The sequence below is a fragment of the Lonchura striata genome, chromosome 20, assembly GCF_046129695.1.
Source record: "Lonchura striata isolate bLonStr1 chromosome 20, bLonStr1.mat, whole genome shotgun sequence".
In the NCBI taxonomy this organism is placed as follows: domain Eukaryota; kingdom Metazoa; phylum Chordata; class Aves; order Passeriformes; family Estrildidae; genus Lonchura; species Lonchura striata.
In genome coordinates, this window is record NC_134622.1 from 6,041,457 (window position 1) to 6,065,166 (window position 23,710).

A 23,710-nucleotide genomic window follows, 5' to 3' on the forward strand; every position below is an offset into this window, starting at 1 on the left:
CTCATTTGATCAAGTCCAAAGCAACTGCCCAGCGTTTCTCCTCCAGCTCTCTTGCTGCTGCTCCCTCACTGGGTGTCTCCTGTTTGCCCACTCCAGAGCCCACCTGAGGAGGTGTTTTCCTGGTTAGTGTGAAGATCTGAACTGCTAGAGGAGGGTTCTGCAGAGCCTTGCACTGAGAGCTCTGCCATCACACCACAGCACCGTGTGACCCTCGGGGAAGAACTGCACATACACATTTACAGACTTGGTGTGTGCATTTGGTCTGCTCCAGCTTAGAGTTCTGAACTGGGGCTTTAAAGGCTCAGCTTCAGCAAGTGTTAGTTTGTGTGAGTGCTGCACAGGGAAAACCCTCTGTGTGTGCCTGGCTTGTGCCTTGTCCTGCCTGTGTCCTTCCAGAGGTCAGGGACTGCAGTGACACTGTCCTGATTTCCCTCCAGAAAGCCACAGCTGGTAAAAGCTTCATTTCCTCTTCCAGGCCAATGGTCACCTGCCTCCGAGCCCAGCCTGTGGAACAGCAGCTGGGAATGCAGCAGAAGAAGCAGCAGCAGAGGATGAGATACAGGTTTGTGTGTCCTGGAACTGGATGGCAGGGGGAATACCAGGTCTGGGCTGGATTTGCTACCAGACATGAGCAGTAACTGAGGCTGACCAAACCCAATCAATGCTTTCTGTAGTATCATTTTGTCCTCCACATAGAAAAGAACTGGTGTCACTTGGACACCATAGCAGAAATTGTTAAGTTCTATCTCAAAATTTGTGTTTCTGGTAGATGAATTCAGAGTAGCCACTTCTCTGTACATCCAAACCTGAATTCCTGCTAACACACATGCTGGAAGTTGATTGATACTGTAGTTCAAGGTGTTGAGGGCAAGACTGATTCCCTCTGTGCTTCCTGCCAGTCCAGTGACTCCGAGGAGAACCCGGTGCTGGGCAGGAAGGCCTCCCTGTCCGACCTGACGAGCGTCGGGGACATCAACGCGCTCTCCGTGCGCCAGCTGAAGGAAATCCTCGCCCGCAACTTCGTCAACTACAAAGGCTGCTGTGAGAAGTGGGAGCTGCTGGAGAGGGTCACTCGCCTCTACAGAGAGAAGGACCTTCAACATCTAGGTGAGAGACTTAGTGTGAAAAACGCCTATCACTTGGTTTTTAAAAATTTTAAAAGTTTAATAATAATAAAATGATTATAAAAATAGTAATGTAATTAGAGTAATAAAATTTAGAGCTAGGATAATTACAAGACTATAAAAAGCAAAGAATTCCGGATGTCCGGATGCTCTCGAACACTAAATCACAAAAAGCATCCCTTGTGAACAAAGGAATAACCTTAAAAGCAATTGCCTGTTGCATATTCATATATCTCATACATGATGCATAAATTCCTTGCAAATTAAGAACTTTTCTGGTTTTTGTCAACTTCTCCTTAATCCTGTTGGTTCCACAAAGATGGAGAGAAGGTGGAAGAATTTTTGTCTTTTCTGATAAGGAGACTGTAACTTTTTATGGGCCCCCTTTGCTGACATCTGGGTGAAGAGTTTATTGATTATCTCATCTTCCTGCTTGAGATTGTAACAAATTCTATATCACAGAGTTTCTATTTTAACATTAGGTTGTAAGCTAAAACTACGTTTAACACACTATGTAAGAGAATTAATACATCATAACTTTCTAACATTACACATATAATATTCATAGTAACATTTGCGAAAAGCCAATAATAAAATATGCATTTTTCACACTTAGCAAACGTGGGCCTGTTTTCCAGGTTTGGCCTTTTAGGGACAGCTGTACAAGGAAATAGAACTTACCTGACATTTCTGGTGCAGCAGAGTGAGGAGGAAGGAGGGAGTGTTTTGTACTGAGTGAAAGGAGCTGAGCTCTGCTCACCACTCCCTGTTGTTGTTTGAGGAGGGTTCTGGGAGCCCTGCAGCAGCAGCACAAGGGCTGTGCATCCTTCACCCTTGGTGCTGTGCATGCCCCCAACTCTGGGCACTGCCTCACCCTCACAACAGCTGGTGGGTGGCTGGACATGACTGGATACGCTGAGCTCTTATCTCTTGGCTTGTGGTACCTGGCAAAGCCAGCAGGGAAATGCCCTGCCCAGGCAGGAAACTGCCAGCAAAGAGCAGCTGGGAGATTCAGGGCATGTGCTCAGAGCAGTGGCGCCAGGGCTGCCAGCTGTGGGTAGCTGGGGTTCACTCTCTCACCACCAGAATGTTCCTGGGCCTGCACAGGTGGCTCTGAGGGGACTCAGATGCGCAGAGAATATATCTGGCTTGATTTTCCAGGTGCCAGTTTGCACTTTGAGGGGATTTCTTAGAAAATACACATATTTGTAAATTACTTACATGAGAAACTTACTTTAACATTTTGATTTCACACATTTGTTTCTCAGTGATGTCCAAAGTAGTGTTGTTTTCTTAAACACGTCTCTCTAGGCTTTGTCTTCTATGGATGATCCAAGATTTAAGACAGCAGTTTTGGGGTTACATTCTCTCATCTTGTGCTTTTGATGCAATATATCCTTTTCCTTCACTCACTCTGTGTCTGTGTTCAATCACTTTTGGTGATTGTGTAGCAGCAGAGGGGTAATGGAGGTGCAGCACTGGGAAGCCAAACTCTGCACACATTCCAAGGCTGTCTTAAATATTGAGACATCCCCTTGGATCCCTTATCTCTGGGAAGCTTTAGCAGTTCTGTAAGCTCAGTATTGGAGAAAGTTCTTGTCAGTTGTTGAACCTGTCTTGATCAGAGCCTAGCCTGAACCTCCCATGGTGATCAGCAAAAAGCAGTTTTGGTTTAGCAACTCCCTTGAGGTTTTCAGCCTCTGCCTGGTAACACTTCTCTCCCAGCTTTTCAGATTCTCACCAAATCCCTCTCTTCTTCTGTTGCAGTTTTGGACACTGATGATCAAACTGGTGAGTGAGATCCTTAATCATGGAGTTGTTTGTTGGGAAAAACCCTCCAAGATCCAGTCCAACCAGCAGTGCCAAGGCCACTCCTAAACCATGTCCCCAAATGCCACATCCACATGGCTTTTAACCCCCACACCCCCCAGGGTTGTTTATGCCACCACTGTCTTGAGCAGCCTGTTCCAGAGCTTGACAACCCTTTTGCAAATGGGTATCAGGAAAAATTGCTGTCTAAACCTCCCCAGCACAGCTTGAGGTCATTCCCTCTTGTGCTGTTACGTGGGAAGAGACCCATGTTGCTTCATTTGCCTCATCACTGAGAATCTCAGTGGTGTTTGTTTCCATCTCACAGAAATCACTGTGTAAAAGCTACAACTTCTCCTTGGCAGCCGATGGAGCAGCCACAAGGGGAATTCCTTTGCTCACTTTCTTCCCTTGGGGAATCCCTTCAGAAAATCCAACTGGGATGGCACAAACCCCTCACACCTCCCTTTGCCTGACCCCTGCGTGCTCTCCTGTCCCCTCAGGTGGTGCTGGGCCCCCCAGCACCGAGGACAACCTGTGCAGGATCTGCATGGATGCTCCCATCGACTGTGTGCTGCTGGAGTGTGGGCACATGGTGACGTGCACCAAGTGCGGGAAGCGCATGAGCGAGTGTCCCATCTGCCGCCAGTACGTCATCAGGGCCGTGCACGTCTTCAGGACGTAGAGGTGGCTCAGGGCTGCTGTGCCTTAAAGCCTCAGTGCTCTTGGGGAAAGGGAAACATCCCTGCCACAGCTACCTTGGAGATCAGCTGCTGCAGGACAGGCAAGCAGGAAGCCTGGGGAAAGTGCTCTGCTCAAGCCATGCCCGACTCTGCTCATCCCACCATCGTGCTTTACACCACAGTGCCTGGACTCCTTGGAGCTCATTGCCAGCAATCATTAACCACCTCCATCCTAGGAAAATTTGAGGACAGATGGATGCCCAGCTTTCCACCAGGAAGATCAGCTCCAGAGGCTTTGTATTTATCTCTGAATAATAAAAGTGAACTGGGGTCTCAAAAAGTGTCCTTTGTTTTGCTGCTCAGGCTATGCCCAGCAACAACTCGATTTTCAAAGATTAAAATGTTACCGTGCTTGTTAATTGTACTTTTTAATTTAATGTAAAATTGTTATGCTTGCAGGACAGGCAGACCATCCCTGCTTTCCCTAATTCCAGCCTAGTGCAATTGTGGAAAAATGTGTAGTTTTGTATCAAGGTTGTCTTTGTACTGTGGAAAACTCTTGGGGAGGGAGGCTGGGAAGGCTCAGCCTTGCCCTGTGTGCTGGGTTTTTGTTTCTGTGCCAGAGGGAGGGTTCTGGTTTGATTTTGTCGACTTTGACTTCACAGCATGTGCCAGAGGTGGGGAGCTACAAATCCAAGGCTTGAGTCTTCCCCAGGGTTTACTGAGGACTCCACTGCTACACAATCATATTTAAGTGCAGGTGACTTTGTCTTTTTTTAGAAGGGAATCATGGAAGAAGGCCTTTGTGTCCCTTGAATCCAGGAGCAATCTCCACTGCAAATCAGCTTGCCCATCCTCCCCAGGGCTGTTTTACAGTTCTGTTACCTTCCACTGCTTATCAGAAGCAGTTTTGTCCTTTCTGCTGGTGAGGGTGGGGAGAGAGGCTGTGGCCTGATCCCTGCCAGCTCTCCTGGGCACTGGGTGCAGCTGGAAGAGATTTGCTAGAGCAGTGTGGCAGTTCTTGCAGGAGGTGACTGTGACTGGTGTATTGTCCCCTCACTGCAGGGCAGCTGAGGCTGAGCTGTCCTGGCTGCTCTGGGGACGGGGGATGGCTCCGTGTTCCAGCTGGCTGCCAGCAGAGAACAGCACAAACCCCTCACAGCTCCTGGGGCACTGAAGTGCAGCTGCAGGGACAGCAGCAGAGCTCCTGTGCAGTGGCAGTGATGGCAACAGTGCATGCACCTGCTGTGCTCTGCACAGGGCAGTTCCAGGAGCAGCCAGTGCAGGGACTTTGCTCTGGGCACTGCAGCCAAAACAGGGCCTGGGATGAGAAATCCAGGGCTCGGGAGGCAGCCAGGGATTTCTCACTGAGGTGCTCCCAGAACTCCACAAAACTGCAGCAGCTGCTGCATTGACTGAACTCAGCATTCCGAGTTCTACCTCTGTCCCAGGCCAGTTCTGTAATCTCTGATTTAAGGTTTAACAGATCCAGCACGAGAACAAACTGAACAAGTCAGAGCAGCACAACAGAGAAAAGGGCAGGTAAAAAGTGACTGCTGGCTCTGGATAGAGCACAGGGACCTCGAAGAGCTGCAGGAATACACAACATGCTCAAAGCCTCATTTAGGAAATCCACTGTGAAAATTCATGTTGTTGTATTTTTCAATGAACTCAGGGCTGGGGGAACTTAGCAGGAATAAGATGATTCCCCTATGGATAGATGAACTTTTCCTTGTAGAGGGTAGGCTTAATGTTCTACAGCAGTTAAATCAAGCTGCAGCTCAATGCCTGAAATTTTAGGGGTGAGAAGATCCACCCACCCTGTGACTTCAAAATGTGCTTTGTGAATGGAAGACTCTTCTTGTTTCACTTGTAAAAATGGATTCTCTATTATGGGTATGAGTGAGTTGTTTTTAAAGGAAAATCAAAACCTGGAGGAAACTGATTAATGATCCAAAGGAATATAATGTTCTGAACTAATAAAGTAAATGGAAATATTTATGTGCTTTATGTACACTGTACATTGTTTAAAGATTTTAAAACTTAATGTTCTACTTGAAAGGGCATGTTATTCACTGTTAAATTCTCTGGTACTATGACAGTTCAACTTACTAGTTTTGGTACAGAAGTCTGGTTTATAATTTTATAATAAAGTTGAATTGTGATTTAGTTAACTTTGTTTCTGACTCTGTTACAAGCAGAGATGCTACAGTTACTGCTGAACCTCAGCCAGAAATTGGGATTCCAGGTGCTGAAATGCTGTTAGTGGGAGGGTACAGAAGAGGTGGAGGAGAAAAAAATTACCTGACAACACAAATGACCTTGGCACCACAGGCAAGAGTCCCATGGAGCTGCTGCTCTCTTTTCCTGAGCAGGAAGAGAAGAACCTTTGGAAAATAAATCCTGACAGCAAAGGAGAAGCTGCTTCAGTTTTATTTATCTATAAAAATACCCAAATTTTAAAAACCCAAGGAGACTAAACCAGCACCTGGATACGGGCGGTGGTCTACAGTATGGGCAGGAAAATGGGATTCAGCAGTGACATTCCTTCAGAGAACGTTTTAAATTCATTCCATAGGGCTGCTCTGGATCTTTGTAGCTATCCCCGTCTCCATGGAGGGATCTCCCCATTCCCTGTCCCCAGCTGCTCGGTGCTAGCACGGGGCCAGCAGCCGGCGCTTGCGGATGCACTCCCAGACCCACCTGGGAGTCACCCGCCGGGCCCCGGCGCTGCCAGCAACGTCCCCGAGCACGTGGGTGGCCGAGGCAGCGTCCCCCTCGGACACCAGGTCCCCGTCGAAGGCGATGAAGTAGCGGCGGATCCGGTCAAAGTCCTTCACCGAGGGCGCCAGGTAGAGCCTCACCCCCGTGAAAATGTCCAGCAGCGGCTGCTGAGGGGGAAGGAGAAACAGCTCGGGCAAAGCATTCCTTGGAATGAACCAGACATTCCTTGGAATGGGAGTGAACAGACCACAACTGCCCCAGCCTCCCTCCACCCCACCGTGGGTGCTGTCTGTACCTTCTTCCCGTTGTCCTCCATCTCAGATGCTTTTCTCTTCTCCCCTCGTTTCTCCTCGGATTTTTGAGGGGATCCAACGATTCCTTTGCTGTCTAAAAACAAAAATTTGGCTCGTGCACGTGCTCTGTCCAGATGCTGGTTGTGTATGAATGTTGGGGGAAAGTAAAGAGCAGAAGGGAAAAGTTTCCTCCCCTCTTTCTGGAAAGTCCATGAATTACTGTCACTAGTGAGACACATTTTTGTACTGCATTCCCAGGCTGCTGCCGCCACCTGCCCTCCATGCTGTCACCACTCTGGCCTCTGTGAGACTGCTCAGCAATCTGCTTCACATTCCAGCTCAATTCACCAGGAAATCACCTCCAGCCACATTTCCCTTTATCCACATGAATTCCATCCAAATCAAATTAAATACTGGCTCATGACCAACGATCTCTAACCAAAGGGCTGTGACCTGCAGACATGGGAGCAGTGAACACCAACCTCACAGCATCATCAGAGCTGTTTCCATCCCTCTTTTCCCAATCCCAGGATATCTCAAGAGCTACAGGGCTAAACCAAGGATCTGAACAGCTTTGACCATTATCCCTGAGATCCCGGTGAAAGGTGGGACCATCAAGTCTCTGACAGAAGGCAAGGACCCAGAGCCAGCCTGCCCCAAGCACAGAGGACTCCTTCCTGAAAGCACCATCATCTTACCTTCTTCCTTCTGGGCTTTTGCAGGTGACTTGCTTGGGGGACTCTTAATACTGCTGTGAGGTGTGGAAGACCTGGAATTCCCATCATTCTCTCCACTGCTGCCAGCTGTGGATTCATCTTCCTCCCCAGCTGTAACACTGAAATCAGCCTTCTCTTTGGAGAGCTGGTACAGCTCCTGCCCAGAGAAAAAACCCTGATCACATCTGACACGGGACACGAGCTGTGTGCACAGACTGCTCTGGTGTTCTCCTCCCTGAAGTGTTTGCTCAAAAGCCTTTTCTTCCTGCACCTCTCTGCAGTCATTTTCCTGTCACCTCTGTCCCAGCTCCCTGCGTTCCACCCCTCCCTGGCATTAAGGGAAGCCACACAGGAGGAGCAAAAGCCACATCCACATCACCTGCAACAGAGCCTGAAGGATGAGCAGTGCCCACTGCCTGCTGTGGGAAGGGCCCAGCTGCAGAGGGGCCTGTTCCTCTCTCTTCCCCATGGGGATCCTGGCAGGCCCTGGGGGCTGCATCACTCCTGTGTTCCATGGCACAGCAGCCCGGGCAGCTGCTGCCAGCCCCAAACTACAGCAGCTCCCCCGAGCACAGAGCTCCCCAGCTCTCCCACTGCCAGGGCTGGCTGCAGCCCAGGGGTCCTGGCTGGTGCCACTTGGCCCCTGTGCCCCAGAATACCCACAGGCACTTCCCAAATGCCTTTCCCAGTCTCAGCAAATGCTGGGAAACTGAGTGAGAATGAAGAGAACAAAGGTCAGTCACCATCCTTGGACGTGTTTAAAAGAAGCCTGGACGTGGCACTCAGTGCCCTGGTTTAATTGCTGGGGAGGTGTTAGGTCACAGGTTGGACCTGATGATCTCAAAAGGTCTTTTCCAACCGAGTTCATGCTGTGATTCTGTGGTCACCTCTGAGGAAGGCAATTCCTCACCCTGCCACAGGAGCTGATGGAACCAAATGCCCGCAGAGACTTCTCTGACAGGGCACAACACCACAACAGCTCAAGGGACCTGGAAGGCTTCCAGCAAAACAACCCAGCCCGAGCCTGGCATGAAGGGAAACCAGAAGGTGCCGTGACAGGCAGCAGGTGCCTCGAGTGCACGCTGTGATTTGTCTGAAGCTGCAGGGCCCCGTGCTGACCCACCTTGAGCTGCTGCAGGTTGGTGGCAGTCTGCCAGTCCTTGTCGTCGCGGATGCGGGTGCAGCGCGGGAAGCGGATGGAGATCCCGTCCGCGGTGTGCGCCTCGGCCTTGGAGAACTCGGCCCCCGTGATCTCCCACACCGGCGCCTTCTGCACACACGGGGGGAAGCCACGTCACACCCCTGTCCTCCCTCTCAGGAGCCAGCTCAGAGTGCCTCACCCCCCTCGCTCTCCTCCCCAGCACAGCTCCATGTACACAAAGTGACCTTGCTGGTCACCTTCTTTATCAAAACCTACTTTTCCTCCAAGCCAGGATCCTTCACTAAGCCAATTTCTAAGTGACACCTTTGCCTTCAGGCATACAGAGCATACTGACACACTCCCTACAACAACAGCAACTTGTGGGTTGTAGTTTCAACCCTTTTAAGTCAGATTTAAGAAACCCTTTGTGTTTCAACCCTTTTCAGTCAGATTTCTTATATCTCAAATTTAAAGCAAGCTCACTTCTGGAAGGGATTTAATGCACAAGAATATTTCCCAAAACTGCTGCAGGTGTCATTTCTTCATGAAGCTCTTAGCCTCAAATGCACCTGCAAGATTGAGAGATAAAAACTTGTGCTTAATTTCCCATTCCAAGTATGAAGATTTATTTTGTAACAGAGACAACTTCCAAGTTGTCCTTCTAAAGGATTTATAAAAGATTGCAGAATAAGGGCTGGGAAATGTTAAATGATTATGAGAGCGCTTACCTTTGGATCTGGGACAATGAAGTCTGGGTAGTAGATTTTGTTAATTTTTAGCCACCTTGGAATTTTACTAGGATCCTATTAATTAAAAGCACAAAATTCAAATCATTGACACTTATCATCATATATAAACCTAACTCTACAACAGAAGCTGCTGAAACACAACCTAGAAGTAGATCAGCATAAAGGTATTACATTGCCTTTGCATGGATGGAATTTGCACTGATCTGCAGCCATTTCTTTCATCTAGAAAATCACAAGTATTGTCTGAACACAGCCCTCAATTCCTGTCATTTTGTGTGTGAAACAAGAAGTTGATCCAATTGTGATTAATGTAAAACTACCCTTTTTTTTTTTTTAAAGATTCTACAACCTTGATGCAAATGGCCTTCAGGATGTCAAGGTGATATTAAAATTCAGCTCTCTGTTTATTTGTCCAGCCTTGAAAAGCAAGATAAACCACTGACAGAAATCTTAACTCCAACCCCAGGTTATGGAGCCACCAGACCAGAGCCTGACTGAGCATTTCCCTCCCACAGCCCCATCTAGTGACTGCCTTTGCCAATCACAACGTGCCAAAAACTCCAGATAAAAAATTGCTATCTTCCCAACAAAACCTCGTCCTAGCAGGAAACAGATGGTGCCTGGCTTCCCACTGAGTGTCTGGGTACAGATCCCAGGCAGTGCCTCTCCAGGAGCTGGCTGCTCTGACACCTCACTTGTGTCAAGTGCTTGATGTGCTTCAACTCTGATTCATTCCTGGCAGGGCACCTCCACCCTGCAGTGAAGCAGCACCTCGAGGGCAGCTGAGCATCCCTGGGCTCCCCCCTCTCACCTTGCTGATCTTCACCATGTCCAGCTCTGTCTGCAGACGTGCCAGGGTGGCATCATCGTGGCCACCAGAGCACTTGGTCACCGTGCACCACTTCTCACTCTTGGGGTCGTAGCAGCCCATGAGGAAGATGGACATCATCCCACCTGCACAGGGACAGCAAGGTTCACAGCTTGCACAGGGCAAGCCACAGCTTTTCTGAGCCAAAACCCTTTTGTATCTTTGGGAGTCAAAGGGGCCTGGGCTTGTGATGGTTGCAGGGCTGCTCACAAAGCTGAACAGAGCCTCTGCATTGTGCAACAGCCCAGCCCAACACCTCCAGCCCCGCTGTGCCAAGCAGCCCACAGCAAAGGCACAGCAAGGACATGATGGGCTGCAGCTGGTAACCACTGCTCCAGCCACCCTCATTCTGGAGTTCTGGAACTGGAAAACCTTGGGAGCTCCTTGAACAGACAGATCTCTGACCTAAGCCAACTCCAGACCTACCTTTACTGCCTTGTCCATAGAAAGCCCCCAGCACCACCAGGTCAGCAGTGTCAGCCATTGCCCCCTCGTTGAGATAATCCTTCTTCACCTTCAGCCAGTGGCGTTTCCCTGGCTCGTAATTACCCTGTGCAAAGGAAGGCAGAGCCCCCTCAGAGAGATCCCCTGGTGGGCAGCAGCTCCTCAGACAGCCCCAGCCTTTACCCAGCTCAGCAGCTCCTGAGCACAGCAGGAGGAGCAGCTTGGACTGGATGTCAGCACTGAGAGGAGCCCAGAGATGTTTCCAGAACGCTCAGTGTGTGATGCTGACTCTGTTGTCATTCCCAAACTCCCAGCTGACAGCAGTACAGAGTGAAGGGGAACTTGCCTTTATATCCTTCAGCACCAGCCCTTCCAGCCCCTCCCGGATGACCCGGGTGATCATGTCTGCCAGATCTGCAGCTTTCTGCAAAGGAGAGGGATCATGGTTAGCCCAGGACTGTAAAAAGGGCTCAGCTCTGCAGGCTTTGTGTTTGGAGCAGTGGTGCACAAAACCCAGAGCAACTGCAGGGAGAGGAATGGTTTCACAATGGACTCTGTACATGTTCTCTTTGCTGCATACCCAGTGACTAAGCTGGGAATATGTCCCCATAAGAGAAGGTTTGTCTGGTTAAAAAATACCCACCAGAGATGTGGCTGCCCCACTGGCTGTGACCCAGTATGTCCCAAGCCAGATCTGCTCAGCCAGCAGTGCCTGCTTCCTTCTCCATCCAACTGCCTTGGGACCTCTGAACCTTCTGCCCAAAATGTCCAAGCATTCTCCACCAAAGCCAAGGTGCCACAGAAATCAGCAGCAATGGGGAAAAATAATGGGACATCAGGCTCGTGCATAATCTAAGGAAAATCCCAGCATGCTGCTGCCTAAATGTAGGATTTAGCAGCCAGGATGTCTCAAGGCTGTGTGGCACTTGAAGCTGCCAGTCTGGGAAGTGGCACAGTCTGGCTCCCTTCAATCAGGCTGCAGTCACAGCTCTGCACTGAGTGACAGCAGGATTTAACTCCTAACAGGGTCAGAGTGACAGTGGCTAAAATCATTAACAAGCCATAAAACCTGAAGTATGCAAGTTAGGATTATACTGAAGGGGCTGGGGCCAGGAAAAGATGGGAATACAATGCTGGCTCAAGAAGTCTTGCACACCGAGCAGAAGGAGAACTGTTTTGCCAGGGTGAACTGCAGTTAATTATAAAAAAGCCAAGTGCTGGAGGAGCAGGGTGAGGGTTGCAGGGACACACTGGACTCACTGTGACATGTTTCATCTCTGAGAACAGGATTCTGTTGGGGATCTCCACCATGTTGTCGTGGAGGAACTTGCGCCGCTCACACAGGGGCCTAGAGCAGGGCATGGACAGTGAGGGACAAGCAGCAATCCCAACAGCAACATTGAAAAAACCTGTTAAATCATTAAATCATTCACCCTAGAGAGCTCCAGAGAGGACAACGAGCTCTTACTTTCCTCCAGGAAGTGACAGAATGGCAATTCCAATGTCAAGTGTGTTTAGAAGATGTGAGATGAGCAGCTGAGACACAGATCATCCCAGTATTTTGGAGAGCAAGAGGAGCTCCAGAGAAAAACTCCCTGGCACAGCAAGGTCCCTCCCATGCTGCCCTGATTTCCCAGTGAGTGGCCAGTCTGACAGCCCAGGGGAACTGGTCTGTCTGCATTAGTGGGGTTTTCCAGCCAGTTCATCCCAGGAAACCAGCCCAGGCACTCTCCCCTGCCAGCCACACCTGTCCATCAGGCTGATGTCATTGAAGTAGATGCAGTCAAACACGAAGAGGCAAACGTTGGCATCCTGGAAAGCAGCTTTCTGAAACGCAATTAAAGGATTCTGCAGTCAGAGCAAACAGTTTTAGCAAAGTAAGAAGAGAATGGATTTTTATCTCTGTAACATTTTAGGTATGCCTCTTCTAAAAGAAGCATTCTGAGAATTAAGATTTTGCACTGAATGTGTCCAAGCACAAGCTAAGAACATAAAAAAATGTTAATTTCCCAGGAATGGAAAATAATACTAAAAATATTAATGGTTTTGGGCAATGTAACATCTGTGCAAAAAACCCACATTTATAGACACAACAAATTAATGGCTACTTTTAACTTAGGCACTTATAGATTAATTTTCATTTTCCTGTCCTTTTCCTCACCCCCATTCAGTCTAGACACAAGCACTACATAACATTTGCATGGAATAATCACTGCATCCCTCTGGTCTCCCAGGCTGCCATACATTGCTCAAGCCATGAGAAACAATGACAGAATTGCAAGATTTTCCAAAGATTTTAAAAAATATTATGGTAATATTAATTTAAAATTAGTATTTTAATATTAAAATCTTGAAATTAAGTTCTGATAATGTCCTGCCAGTGACCAGGTTAGTATCAAATCTACTGTATTAGAGCAGTAGCTTTTCAATATCAGCCTTTTCAATAATCTTATTTTTTCCCAGATACTCTAACAAGCATCAGAGCTCTGAAATTATCCTGTGATAGCAGATTGTGTTTAAGTCAGCTGAGTAACAGCCTCCAAACACAAAAACCATTTTTTTTTTTTTTTTTACCTTGTGCACACCAAGAGTCCCAAAAGGAAGTGGCTTGCCAGTTTTATTGTCAATCAGAAGAACTTCTGAATCCAGAATCATACTTTGCCCACCAGGAAAAGCCTGGGGGATGAAATCCTTAAAATGGGCTACCTTGGGAAAAGAAAAAAAAATACAAAAAAACTGGCTGAAGAGAGGGATTCACTCCAATGCAGGTGTTTTCTCCACAAGTATATGAGGCACATGTAGCACATCTGCACTTCTGTGGTACCCACAGCAGTTTACAAATAGAAAAATGAGGCTTAAATAAACAGAACCAAGTCACCCAACTGGCACCAAAGCTCCCAAAATGCAGTGCATAGAGAGGATTCTGCAGCAGACAGATGAAATTTAATTCCAAGCTCTTAACATGCACCAGAATTAAATGATTACAGTTTTAAGCATTGCTTTTCCACATCTATATAAATTAGGAATGAGAAGGAAACTATAGAAGGAAACGATTTGGAATGCAGTGGAGGAGCTGGCAGAAGGGGTGGTCAGTGCCCAGGTGCTTACTTTGTGGGGGAGCACAGGCTTGAGGCTCCTGCTGAAGTAGCTGAAGTGATCCCCGTTCTTGTGCACCTGCACGCGCTCGCCGTCGTACTTGATCTCGGCGTACATCCCGTTGGGACACTTCTTCATGGCATACTCGATGGACTTGCAGGCCTCAGCCTGGGCACAGAGAGGGCCAAAACCCAGTGACACATGGAAAATAAAGCTACTTGTACCTAAGTTCATGAATGAGCTCCAGTGAATCCCCTTGTAGAGCTTTTTGTCCAGAACTTCTGTTAGCGAGTCCAAGTTTTCCTTAATGATTCACTTACTAATATCTGCATATGCCCAGATAATTACAGCTTTTCAGTGCTTATCCCCTCCAAATGCTTTAAACTGAGCCTTCTGTAGGAGTGTGCTCAGCCCACAAGTAAATATTTAACTCTGCTTTGTTCACACAAAAAGCCAGACCTATTTGAATCTTTAATCCACTGGAAAGCTTACACTCTTTCCAGAGAAAGGGTCAGCTTCTGCAATGACAACAAATACAAAAGACTGAGAGCAAGGGAAGGTATTAGCTTGGCAGTGGCACTGAAGGTGCAGATACTGAGTGTATCAGATACTTGGCCTGCTGGTAGGAGATGCTTTCTAAGCTGGCATTAAACAGCAGTGAGCCCTGCAGAGCCAGCCCACACTGCACAGCACTGCCCTGGCTCCTGATGCTCCCAGGTGGGAGTCTCTGCCAGGAGGAGCCCAACCTACCAGCATGGGCTGCACTGGGGTCATGAGCGAGGCCTGCACGCTCAGGGTCCTCTTCAGCCCCGGCACCTTCTCTGCCTCCTGCTGGTTCTGCAGCACCCGCTCCACCACGTCCTGCAGGTTCCGCGAGGCCTTGAACGCCTCGTAGGCGTTGGGGTCCAGAGCGTCCAACCTGCAGCACACAGAGAGAGGGGAGCACTGATCAGCCTCAGGGCTGCTGCTGCTGCCTCAGGAAATGGGCACTTCTGTGTCTCTGCCACTTACACGTGCTTTGCTCCAGCATTCATTTTCAAGTCATGCTTAATTAGCCTGATGATGCACTTCAGGTCGTTGCCTGTACACCTGAGGAAGAGAAGATTCAGCAAAGTTGTCAGCTGAATTTTCCAGCTGAGAAGAAGAAACTCATCCAGATCTCTTTAAAAAGAGGCCCTCCCTTTGTAGAAGGTTTAACCAATCATGTTAATAGTGACACCTCAGAGACAGAAGGGAATATCCAAAAAGCTTTCCAGCATCTTGATGCCAACATTAATTCTGCCTCAGTGTTGATGTATCTTCCAAAATTTAATTAATTAATGCATCAAGAGTAACTATCGGAAAATCCTCAGCCTCAAATCAACACAAATTGAGCCAGACCAAAAATCTTTGTCTGAACTACTTGAAGGCTTTTCCCAACATGCTTAAGAACAGCAACTTAATTAACAGCTAAGCACCATTAGGGTGTTACTGCAAATCACTTGTTTGACTGAAGTGTCCTGACAGGCAGGGACAAAGTTCTCTAGCATGATCAAGAGCCATAAATGCTCTCCACTGCTGTCAAGGTGTCTCAATCACACCACTAACAGCACCTTACAGATACTAATTAAGTTCAGTGGTGACTCAGGATTAATTTTTCAACTACTCCAGCTTGTAGAGAACCACTCCAGTGCTTGGGCAAACATCCAGAGGCTGGTTCCTTCCCTCACCTGCGACTGATCTGCTGCAGGACACTCTGCTGGTCATCCTCCTTGGTGAGCTTGGACAGCTGGATGAGGAACTCATCGACCTCCTGGATGGTCAGGAGGCTCTTGGCTGCTGGAGGACAGGTCTTGCTCTGCTCGAAGAAGATCCGTATGGTCTCAGAAACATCTCCCTGTCTCCAAAAACAACACCAGGGTGTGGATGAGAGCAATGGCCAGAGAATGGGGGTGCTACTGGGGATTCTGCATGGTTCCAGTGAGGACAAAGGATAGGAGTGATGCTGGGATTGCATGAAGAAATCAGAATCAAACACTTAAGGAAGCTGCCACGACACATAAAGCTGCTCAGCTGTTTAATTTGCCAAGAAAGGTAATTAAGAGTACCAGCATCATCTCATGGCTCTTATTTTTCACTGCTGCAGCAGCATAGACCCTTTATTTTCTCGGGATGAATCCACTTGTAAATCCAAGGACGTGGGCCAGGCTAGTGATGTCACTAGAAGGCAGCACACAGCAAGGCAATGAACAGAGATGAAAGAATTACTTTTTTATCTAATTCACCCCTTTTCTGCACCTTGCAGTGAATCAGAGGGTGCACAGTCAATCACCAGCTCCTCTGCACAGGGACTCAATGCGCAACTGAGCACCTGCAATTGTAGCAGCTTAATTGTATTAACCACCTGCAGCTGCCAGTGACAGGTCTGTTAATTGAATCCCAGGTTTTGATATGTGATGGTACAAAAAGAGTAATATAACTCAGTTCTGTAGCAATGTGCCAGACAAAGCAGTTTATACAAAGAGATCCGGCCCACCTTGCCTAGATAATTTCAGTCTTGCTTTCTAAAGCTTTGCCAGATGAATTCTTATCCTGCTTTCCATTCAAACATGGTTTTTTACAGGTTCCAGATGGCAGAAAATGCTATGAGCACTGCTAAAGCCAAGGAAAACCAAAATAAATCACCAGCTCCCATTCTAACAGTCAAGCTAAGGAGTAAAAAACCTAAATCATTACCGAATTTCAATACAGAATAAGCAAATAGCTGAACAGCAGAAATTAAGAGAGCTGCTCTCTGCACTCACCTGCTCCAGGTCCCGGACCATTTCTTCCTGGTTGCAGTTAAAAATCCTGCTGAACAGCTTTACAATCTGCTTATCATTCAAGTTGTAAACTATTTTAATGACACCTGGTAACAGCATCTTAATGGTGAGGTATACATCACCATGAAAACCATCTGGAAAAAAAAAAAAAAAAGCACATTATAGCAGTGAGGATTTATTTTCATGTCCAGGCTCTGGCTGGCTGTGTCCAAACCCTGGGGATAAAATCCACAGTTGTAGCTTGGAATTCTTAGGGAAAATAGCCACAATTTGCCTCTAAATCTGACCTCAGCACTAAATTTGGCACCTACAGCACCCAAGTGAGTAATTTTTGTCTGAATTTACTATTTAAGGAGTTCACTTTTCAAAGATTACCACCACAGTTCAGAAATCACCACAGCACAAGGCTAGGACCACACAACAGATCTGAATTTCCCCTTTCCTTTAGAGATCAGCCTTTGAAACTGATTCTGAGAGAGCTGAGAATTCCCAGCTGGAGCCATACCTCCTGCAGATCCCTTCCTGAGGAAGTCCTGGATGATCTGAGTTTTCACATTGTAGCTTGGCTTTTCAGCCACCATGGCGCAGAGCTTGCGGAATTCCCGCAGCAGGCAGTCCTTGTGCTTGGGATCACACCTGGCTGCAGACAGGCTGGGCTTCTGGGCAGGGTTTGCAGGGGCATCTTCTGAATTCTTGGGCTTAGCTGCATCAAACACACCACAAGTTGTTTTTAACAACACGGAGCAAATGTTGAAATTATCTCTGCCTGGCAAGCTGGGAACAATCCCAGTGTGCTGGCGAAGCTTCAGAGCTAAAATTTATGACTTTTATAAAAACCTTCCAACTATGACTTTTATAAAAACCTTCCAACTATGACTTTTATAAAAACCTTCCAATTATTTTTACCCTTCACATCACACCAGAATTTCCTAGATCTTGGTTCTACCAGAAAAGTATGGCTAAGTCATGGTGAAAATTAATTTCTCCTTCCAGATGCCTCTGTTTTAGAGATTTTTTTTTCTATTTTATGGGTTTTTAGCCTTCAAAGCAAAACACTTCTCTAAGGTAATTTCTAAAATTGGGGAATACATCCCCATCCTCTCCTAACACCAATCCCTAAGGAACTGATGTCTTTGGCTCTGCTGTGGCTCCAGGTGGGTGTCAGGTCAGTCAGAGCTCACAGATGGAAGATGGACTGTCCTGCTCCTCAGGACAAGTTTTCCATGAACACAACTGAGAATCCCTCAGCAGTTTTTTTCCAGATTTTGAGCTCCACGTGGGATAACTTTAGCCTATGTCTTCAGTTTGACTGCAATGAGCCAGTCAGCCTGACAATGTGGGTCATAGCAGAACCTTTGTTTCCTTGGGAAAACTGGAGATCCACACATCTTTCAAGATGTTCTTTCAAGACTGACAGCCTAAGAAAGCACTGACAAACCAGAATCATCTATAGATAAAAACCTACTGATCTGAGCCAAGCAGAAACACCTCTTGATGCTGAGACTAAAAAAATGAATTTCTCAGAACCATTTCTTAATTCTTACCACTGAATCCAGAGAATTTCTTTGGTGGATCTTTTGTGGTCAGCTGTCCTGTGGCAGTGAGTTTTGCCTGCACTATCACCTTTTTCTTTGGGGTACCTCCAGTCTTGGAATTGGCTTCTGGAAAGCAGAAAGGTTCAAAGAGGCAGTCAGGAATAATCTCATACATCACTCACCATATTATGTGGCTTACAAAGTAAAAAGCCTTAAAAGAAATGGGAATTGGAGGAGAAAAAAAAGATGTTTTTCAGGTAACAAAAGTTAGAAGAATATGTAATTTATTAAAGATCACAGAAAAATGTGGAAATGGAAAATAACTGATGATTCACCATGGGTTTTATTTGCTTATGAAATAAATCACATAGCTCTTGTCCAGAACTAGTTGTGACAAACGAACTGAGGAGTGTCACTGCAGAAGTGACCATTTCTTCCCTTTCTTACACAGCTGAGGCAGGGGCTGGAACAGCAGCACATGTTTTGTCCCTAAGCCACACAAATAAATCCACGAGGATTTAATGGCAAAGGCACAGCTGGTAACAACCTCTGGCATAACCTGAAAATAAGGAGGAAAGTGACCCTGGAACTGCCTCGTGCCTCACCTGAGATGTACTTGTTGATTGTTTCTTTCTCCTCATCCTGCAGCTCTTCCCACCCCTCCAAATCTGTGATATCCTCAATTTTCTTAGTAGTGGCCCGGGCTTTGTCCAGCTTCTCAAAGATGCACTTGACATGGTACCACTCCTTCATGTCCCCTCCGGACTCGGTGAAAGGATTGGGAACGATCTTCCCGATGCGCACCATCCCCTTCACGATCTTCTCCTTGCACTTCTTGCAGCCCGCCGTGCCTCGCTTGGCATAGTCCACGCAGTACCGCTGCTCTGCCATGTCCTCCGCGGCCGCGCAGGCCGAGCGCAGCGGGGACAGCGGGAGCGGCAGCGGGGACGCGCCGGCACCTCCGCGCTGCTTCGGGGATGGCACAGGGACAGGCTGGAGCAGCAGCTGCCACCAGCACCCGGGGCTGCCTCCGGCGGAGCGGGAGAACGCTGCGGCCGAGGGGAGCTGCGGGCGGGGGCAGAGCAGCGCTGCGGCCCGGCCGAGAGCGCGGGCGGCGTGTGACAGCGCCCGGCCGCCCGCGGGCATCCAGTCCGCGCCGAGGCTGCTGCGAGCGACACAGGCGACACTCAGCACCCCCTGCCCGCCGGGACCCGCCCAACCCAGCCCTCACCCCCGCTCCGCAGCGGCCGCCACCGCCCGCGCTGCGCTGCCCCACAGCCCGGCCCCTCACGGCCCCCTCCTCGCTCCCAGGCCTCTCCCGCCACAGCCTCGCCCCGAGCCCGCTTTCCCGCCCTGCCCTCCCCGGCGCGACCACGGGCTCCCGCTGCCCCTCCGCCGCTCACCGAGCTCCTCACGGTGCCGCCATCCCGTCCCCCGCCCCGTCCGGACCCCCGGCTCGCCCGCAGCCCCTCAGGCCGGGGCCGCCGCCTCAGCCGCCGCCGGGACACGAGCGCGCCGGCCCGGCTTCCGTAGGGCCGCGCGCGCCGCCCGGCCCCGCCCCTTCCTGCCCGAGCGGCGGCCGCGGGGGCGCGCTCAGGCCACGCCCCATCGGCCCGTCTGAGCCCCGCCCCCAGCGCGCGCCGGGAGCGTTTTCCCGCCTCGGGCGCGGCTGAGGCGGCGCCGGGAGCGCGCCCGGGGCAGCACCGGGTCCGTGCCCCGAGGCGGCACCGGGAGCGCGCCCGGGGCAGCACCGGGTCCGTGCCCTGAGGCGGCACCGGGAGCGCGCCCGGGGCAGCACCGGATCCGTGCCCTGGGGCGGCACCGGGAGCGCGCCCGGGGCCAGGGAGTGTCCGTGCCCTGAGGCGGCACCGGGAGCGCGCCCGGGGCAGCACCGGGTCCGTGCCTGAGGTGGCACCGGGACCGCACCTGGGGCCAGGAAGAGAATCCAGTGCCCTGGATTCGCACTGGGTCCGTGCCCTGGGACGGGACTGGGACCAGGACCAGAGGTGGCACCGGGTCCTCGCCCTGGGACAACGGAGAGTTCCCCCTCCATGAGGCGATCGATGGAGGGACTGTGCCCTGAGCTGGCAGCGGCTCCCCGCCCCGAGGTGGGGAAGGGTCCGTGCTGTGGGGCGGCACTGGGACAGCGCCTGGGGCCATGGAGGGTTTGTGCCCCGCTCTGTGCCGTGAGGCAATGGAGGGTTTGTGCCCCGCTCTGTGTCGTGAGGCAATGGAGGGTTTGTGCCCTGCTCTGTGCTGTGAGGCAATGGAGGGTTTGTGCTCCGCTCTGTGTCGTGAGGCAATGTAGGGTTTGTGCCCCACTCTGCCATGAGGCCATGGAGGGTTTGTGCCCTGCTCTGTGCCATGAGGCAATGGAGGGTTTGTGCCCCGCTCTGTGCCGTGAGGCAATGGTTTGTGCCCCGCTCTGTGCATGAGGCAGTGGAGGGTTTGTGCCCTGCTCTGTGCCATGAGGCAGTGGAGAGTTTGTGCCCTGCTCTGTGCCGTGAGGCAATGCAGGGTTTGTGCCCTGCTCTGTGTCGTGAGGCAATGGTTTGTGCCCTGCTCTGTGCCATGAGGCAGTGGAGGGTTTGTGCCCCGCTCTGTGCCATGAGGCCATGGAGGGTTTGTGCCCCGCTCTGTGCCGTGAGGCAATGGGGTTCTGCACCTGCGGCAATGGAGGGTCTCTGCCTCAGGCAGTCCCAGGTCCGTGCCCTGAGGTGATGGCTGGTCCCCCCCACAGGGCTGACTCCACTGCAGCAGTGTCCCCTGCCCTGAGGTGATGATGACTTCCCGACCTGCCAAAGTTGGCTTTTCCAGAGTACTGGAAAAGGCAGGTGTGAGCGGTGCCCTGTTCCTGGCTGAGGCACACTGGTTCACCAAGAGTGCTGTGCTGCATTAACACAGCTTGGAGGTGCTGATGGATCACCTGGCCATAGAAGTGGTCCCTCCAAGAGTTCTAACACCGTGTTTGTGCACTGAGCCACTGCTTTATCCCCAGCCTCATGAAGCTGTCCCTTCAGGGGTACTATGCCATGCTGGTGCAGGTTTGAGATGCTGCCATATCACCTGGGCCCTCAGTACCTGCACAGGCCTGAAGTGCTGCCCTTATAATCTCTTAAAATTGTCCTTTGCACTGTGTTTGTGTGGGTTTGAGGTGCTGCTGTACCACCCCAGGCTCCTGAGAACAGCCCTTCATCCCAGTACAGGTAAACACACACCTGCAGCCCAGCTGTTGGCTCTCTGCTGGTGGCAGCCACCCCTGTTCCTCTGGTGGAAGTGCTGTTGTGCTGTGCCAGGAGGCTGCTGAGGAGGCTGGAACAGATGCAGTACACAGCTCCACTGGATTCCTACCTTCATCCGTGGAAAGGATGCTGTGTGGGTTGACATGGCCAAGTCTCTGACCTCAAAGGCAGAATGAGACATAAGGTAGAGAATTTGCTTCCCCAGCCACATATCTGTCTTTTTGCTGGCCTCCAGCTGGTTTTAAAGCAAGCTACAGGCAGTCTTCTCCCCAGCACATCAAACAAACCACACTGTTTGGAGCTGGGAGTGAGTGTAACAATTGTGCCTGGTCACAAAATTGGGATGAAATCCGACATAGGCATTTCTGATCACTGGGATCTGGCTGTGCACAGACAGCCTGCATTCATTTGCAATATTTTACATTGCAATATTTACTCTCAGGCAATGCATTCAATCCATAAGCTCATGATGGAAATGAACCTTCCTGTCCCTCATGGCTCAGAAGTGGAGGAAACCGCAAAACCAAAGAAACAAGAAAGCTCATCCAACCAAATCCAACTGGGAGCTTTGAGTCACAAAAGAGGAATTGCAGAGGGATTCACAGAGGTCTTCCTGCTCTGGACTTTATGTGGAAGGCACCCAGATGACCACCACGCTCCAGATTTTTGGCTGAGTGCATTTGGATTAAAATTTTAATGTGTGACTTCAATGTGATTTGATTTTTAGTAGTTCAGATTGCTTTGAGAAATGATTTACAGAACCAGCAGTGAGTGGGTGCAGGAATTTGTATGAACACAGGGATTTTAGAGGGGAAGAAAACAAAAACCAGGTGAAGATGAGGTGTTCAGATGCTGTGATGTGCAGCGTTCAGAGAGAGCTTGCTGGGAGCACAGAGTTCATGGCACCGTGGTGAGGTGTCCCATTCATTGTGAGCCTGGTGAAAGAGATGGAAAGGCAAGGGCTGACACTGCAGCACCTCATGATCAGGTTTAAATGATATATAATAATAAATAAGGCAACTGAGCAACCTGGCAGTTGTGGGATCTGCTGCCCTAACTCTAAAAGTCAGCTAAATGAGCTAAACAGGCAGAGCCTTCAGGCAGCAGAGAAACATTTCAGAAGCCTCAATGAGGTGAGATGAATTGCTGCTGGCTCCTTTCAGCCTGGAGGGGTTTGCATGGCAGCAGGGACAGGAGGGGAGTAGGAGGCTGCCCCTCTGCAGAGTGGTGCAGGACTGGAGATTGATGGCCGGGCAGTGAGAGATGCAGCGAGCACAGGCAGGTGGCAGAAGGCTGCCGTGAGAAACTGGGAGTTTTAGATAAATTTCCTCTCTGAGAAACACACACAAATGCTGGTTTGGGTTGTTTTGGAGAGGCCTGGGAATGACAGCAGCAAAGCTGGTGCACTCTCAATGCCAGTTTTCCTCCTCTTGAGAAGGAGATGAAGACTCTGCAGCCCAGAGCATTAATTTTGCTGATTTTCTAATGTGGCTCCAAAGGAATTGGTAGAAAGTTGAACCTTGTTTCTTTGTAGAATCATAGAAGGGTTTGGGTGTGAAAGGACCTTAAACTCATGCAGTTCCACCCCCTGCCATGGGCAGGGACACCTTCCACTATCCCAGGTTGCTCCAAGCCCTGTCCAACCCAGCCTGGAATGCTTCCAGGGATGGGGCAGCCACAGCTCCTGTGGGTACCCTGTGCCAGGGCCTCCCCACCCTCACAGGGAACAGTTTCTTTCCAATATCTACTGTAAATCTACCCTGTTTCAGTTGGATCTTATCATCTTTTTTTGTGGCTAACAGCTCTGAGATGGCATTAAGAAGTGATAAGAAAGTTCCAAGTGGCCTGTCAGGCCCTGATTTTGGTCACTGCTCCTAAATGTTCTCTGCAAGCACATTCTTCCCCTGAAATCAATGTGAATCCACTGTTCTTATTGTGGGTGGGAAGGTTTGTGTGCAAGGGGAATAATTAACATTACTTCGTGGTTCAGTTGAGGTGTTGGGGCTGGGCTGGACTTAATGATCTTGAAGGTATCTTCCAATCTAGTCATTCTGTGATTTCTGTGAATACTTTGGGTTTTAGAGTCTTATTGGAATGAACTCCTTCAACTCCCCTTTTGGCTGGATGTACCTTCAAAAAGCTGTGAGTAGAACAATATGTCCAGTGAATCTATCCACAAAACCACAGGTCACTGAGTTCACTGATGGAAAATCAGGAGACAAATCCCTGCTCCTTCACCAAGGATCAGGGAGAAATCACTGCTGGAGTCTCCCTTGGTAGCAAATACTGGAATTGCTGAGCTGAGCCTCTTACCATAATGTGCTCTCTATGCAAAAGGCAGCAATGACAGAGCAGTAGAGAGGCACCCACGAAAGCAGAACTCTGTTTTAAGTAGTTTATTCCACTAGCAGCAGGAAGATAACACCCAAAAAGTCAGATTTAAATGTCTAAGTCTGTCCTTGCTTAAGCAAAGCGGCCATCAGGA

At 49.6% G+C, this 23,710-nt stretch overlaps 2 protein-coding genes across 4 annotated transcripts in view; one reads left to right on the forward strand and one right to left on the reverse strand.

The window, feature by feature from the left end:
- The window catches only part of RFFL (ring finger and FYVE like domain containing E3 ubiquitin protein ligase), a 30,395-nt gene extending 24,605 nt beyond the window's left edge, over positions 1-5,790 (forward strand). For both annotated transcript variants that reach the window (XM_077787497.1, XM_021551057.2), the window contains 4 exons: positions 476-562; positions 900-1,107; positions 2,892-2,915; positions 3,437-5,790. In XM_077787497.1, the coding sequence (XP_077643623.1) occupies positions 476-562; positions 900-1,107; positions 2,892-2,915; positions 3,437-3,618 (501 nt within the window). In that variant the 3' untranslated portion in view covers positions 3,619-5,790. The remainder of the gene's footprint in view (positions 1-475; positions 563-899; positions 1,108-2,891; positions 2,916-3,436) is intronic.
- Positions 5,791-6,031: 241 nt separating this feature from the next.
- Positions 6,032-19,492, reverse strand: LIG3 (DNA ligase 3). 2 transcript variants are annotated; one of them, XM_021551049.3, is made up of 20 exons: positions 19,387-19,492; positions 18,589-19,148; positions 17,993-18,109; positions 16,954-17,151; positions 16,431-16,582; positions 15,357-15,523; positions 14,659-14,736; positions 14,398-14,566; positions 13,660-13,815; positions 13,126-13,257; positions 12,299-12,378; positions 11,812-11,899; positions 10,898-10,975; positions 10,534-10,657; positions 10,051-10,193; positions 9,219-9,293; positions 8,473-8,619; positions 7,332-7,506; positions 6,636-6,727; positions 6,032-6,507 (listed from the first exon to the last, which is right to left on the reverse strand). In XM_021551049.3, the coding sequence occupies exons 2-20, from the start codon at positions 19,127-19,129 to the stop codon at positions 6,271-6,273; spliced, it is 2,949 nt and encodes a 982-aa protein (XP_021406724.2). In that variant the 5' UTR covers positions 19,130-19,148; positions 19,387-19,492; the 3' UTR covers positions 6,032-6,270. The 2 variants fall into 2 exon arrangements, with proteins under 2 accessions (XP_021406724.2, XP_077643622.1); XM_077787496.1 differs by lacking the exon at positions 19,387-19,492 and having other exon boundaries at positions 6,032-6,504; positions 18,589-19,180.
- Positions 19,493-23,710: the final 4,218 nt, after the last annotated feature.

Bases quoted from the DNA above. Each gene is read 5' to 3' on its own strand.
- LIG3 (XM_021551049.3), bottom strand. From the start codon at position 19,129: ATGCCCGCGGGCGGCCGGGCGCTGTCACACGCCGCCCGCGCTCTCGGC. The intron at 13,258-13,659 runs GTAAGCACCTGG...TCTTTTCCCAAG, and splicing joins AGCCTGTGCTCCCCCACAAA to GTAGCCCATTTTAAGGATTT. The intron at 10,658-10,897 runs GCAAGTTCCCCT...TCCTTTGCACAG, and splicing joins TGGTGCTGAAGGATATAAAG to GGTAATTACGAGCCAGGGAA.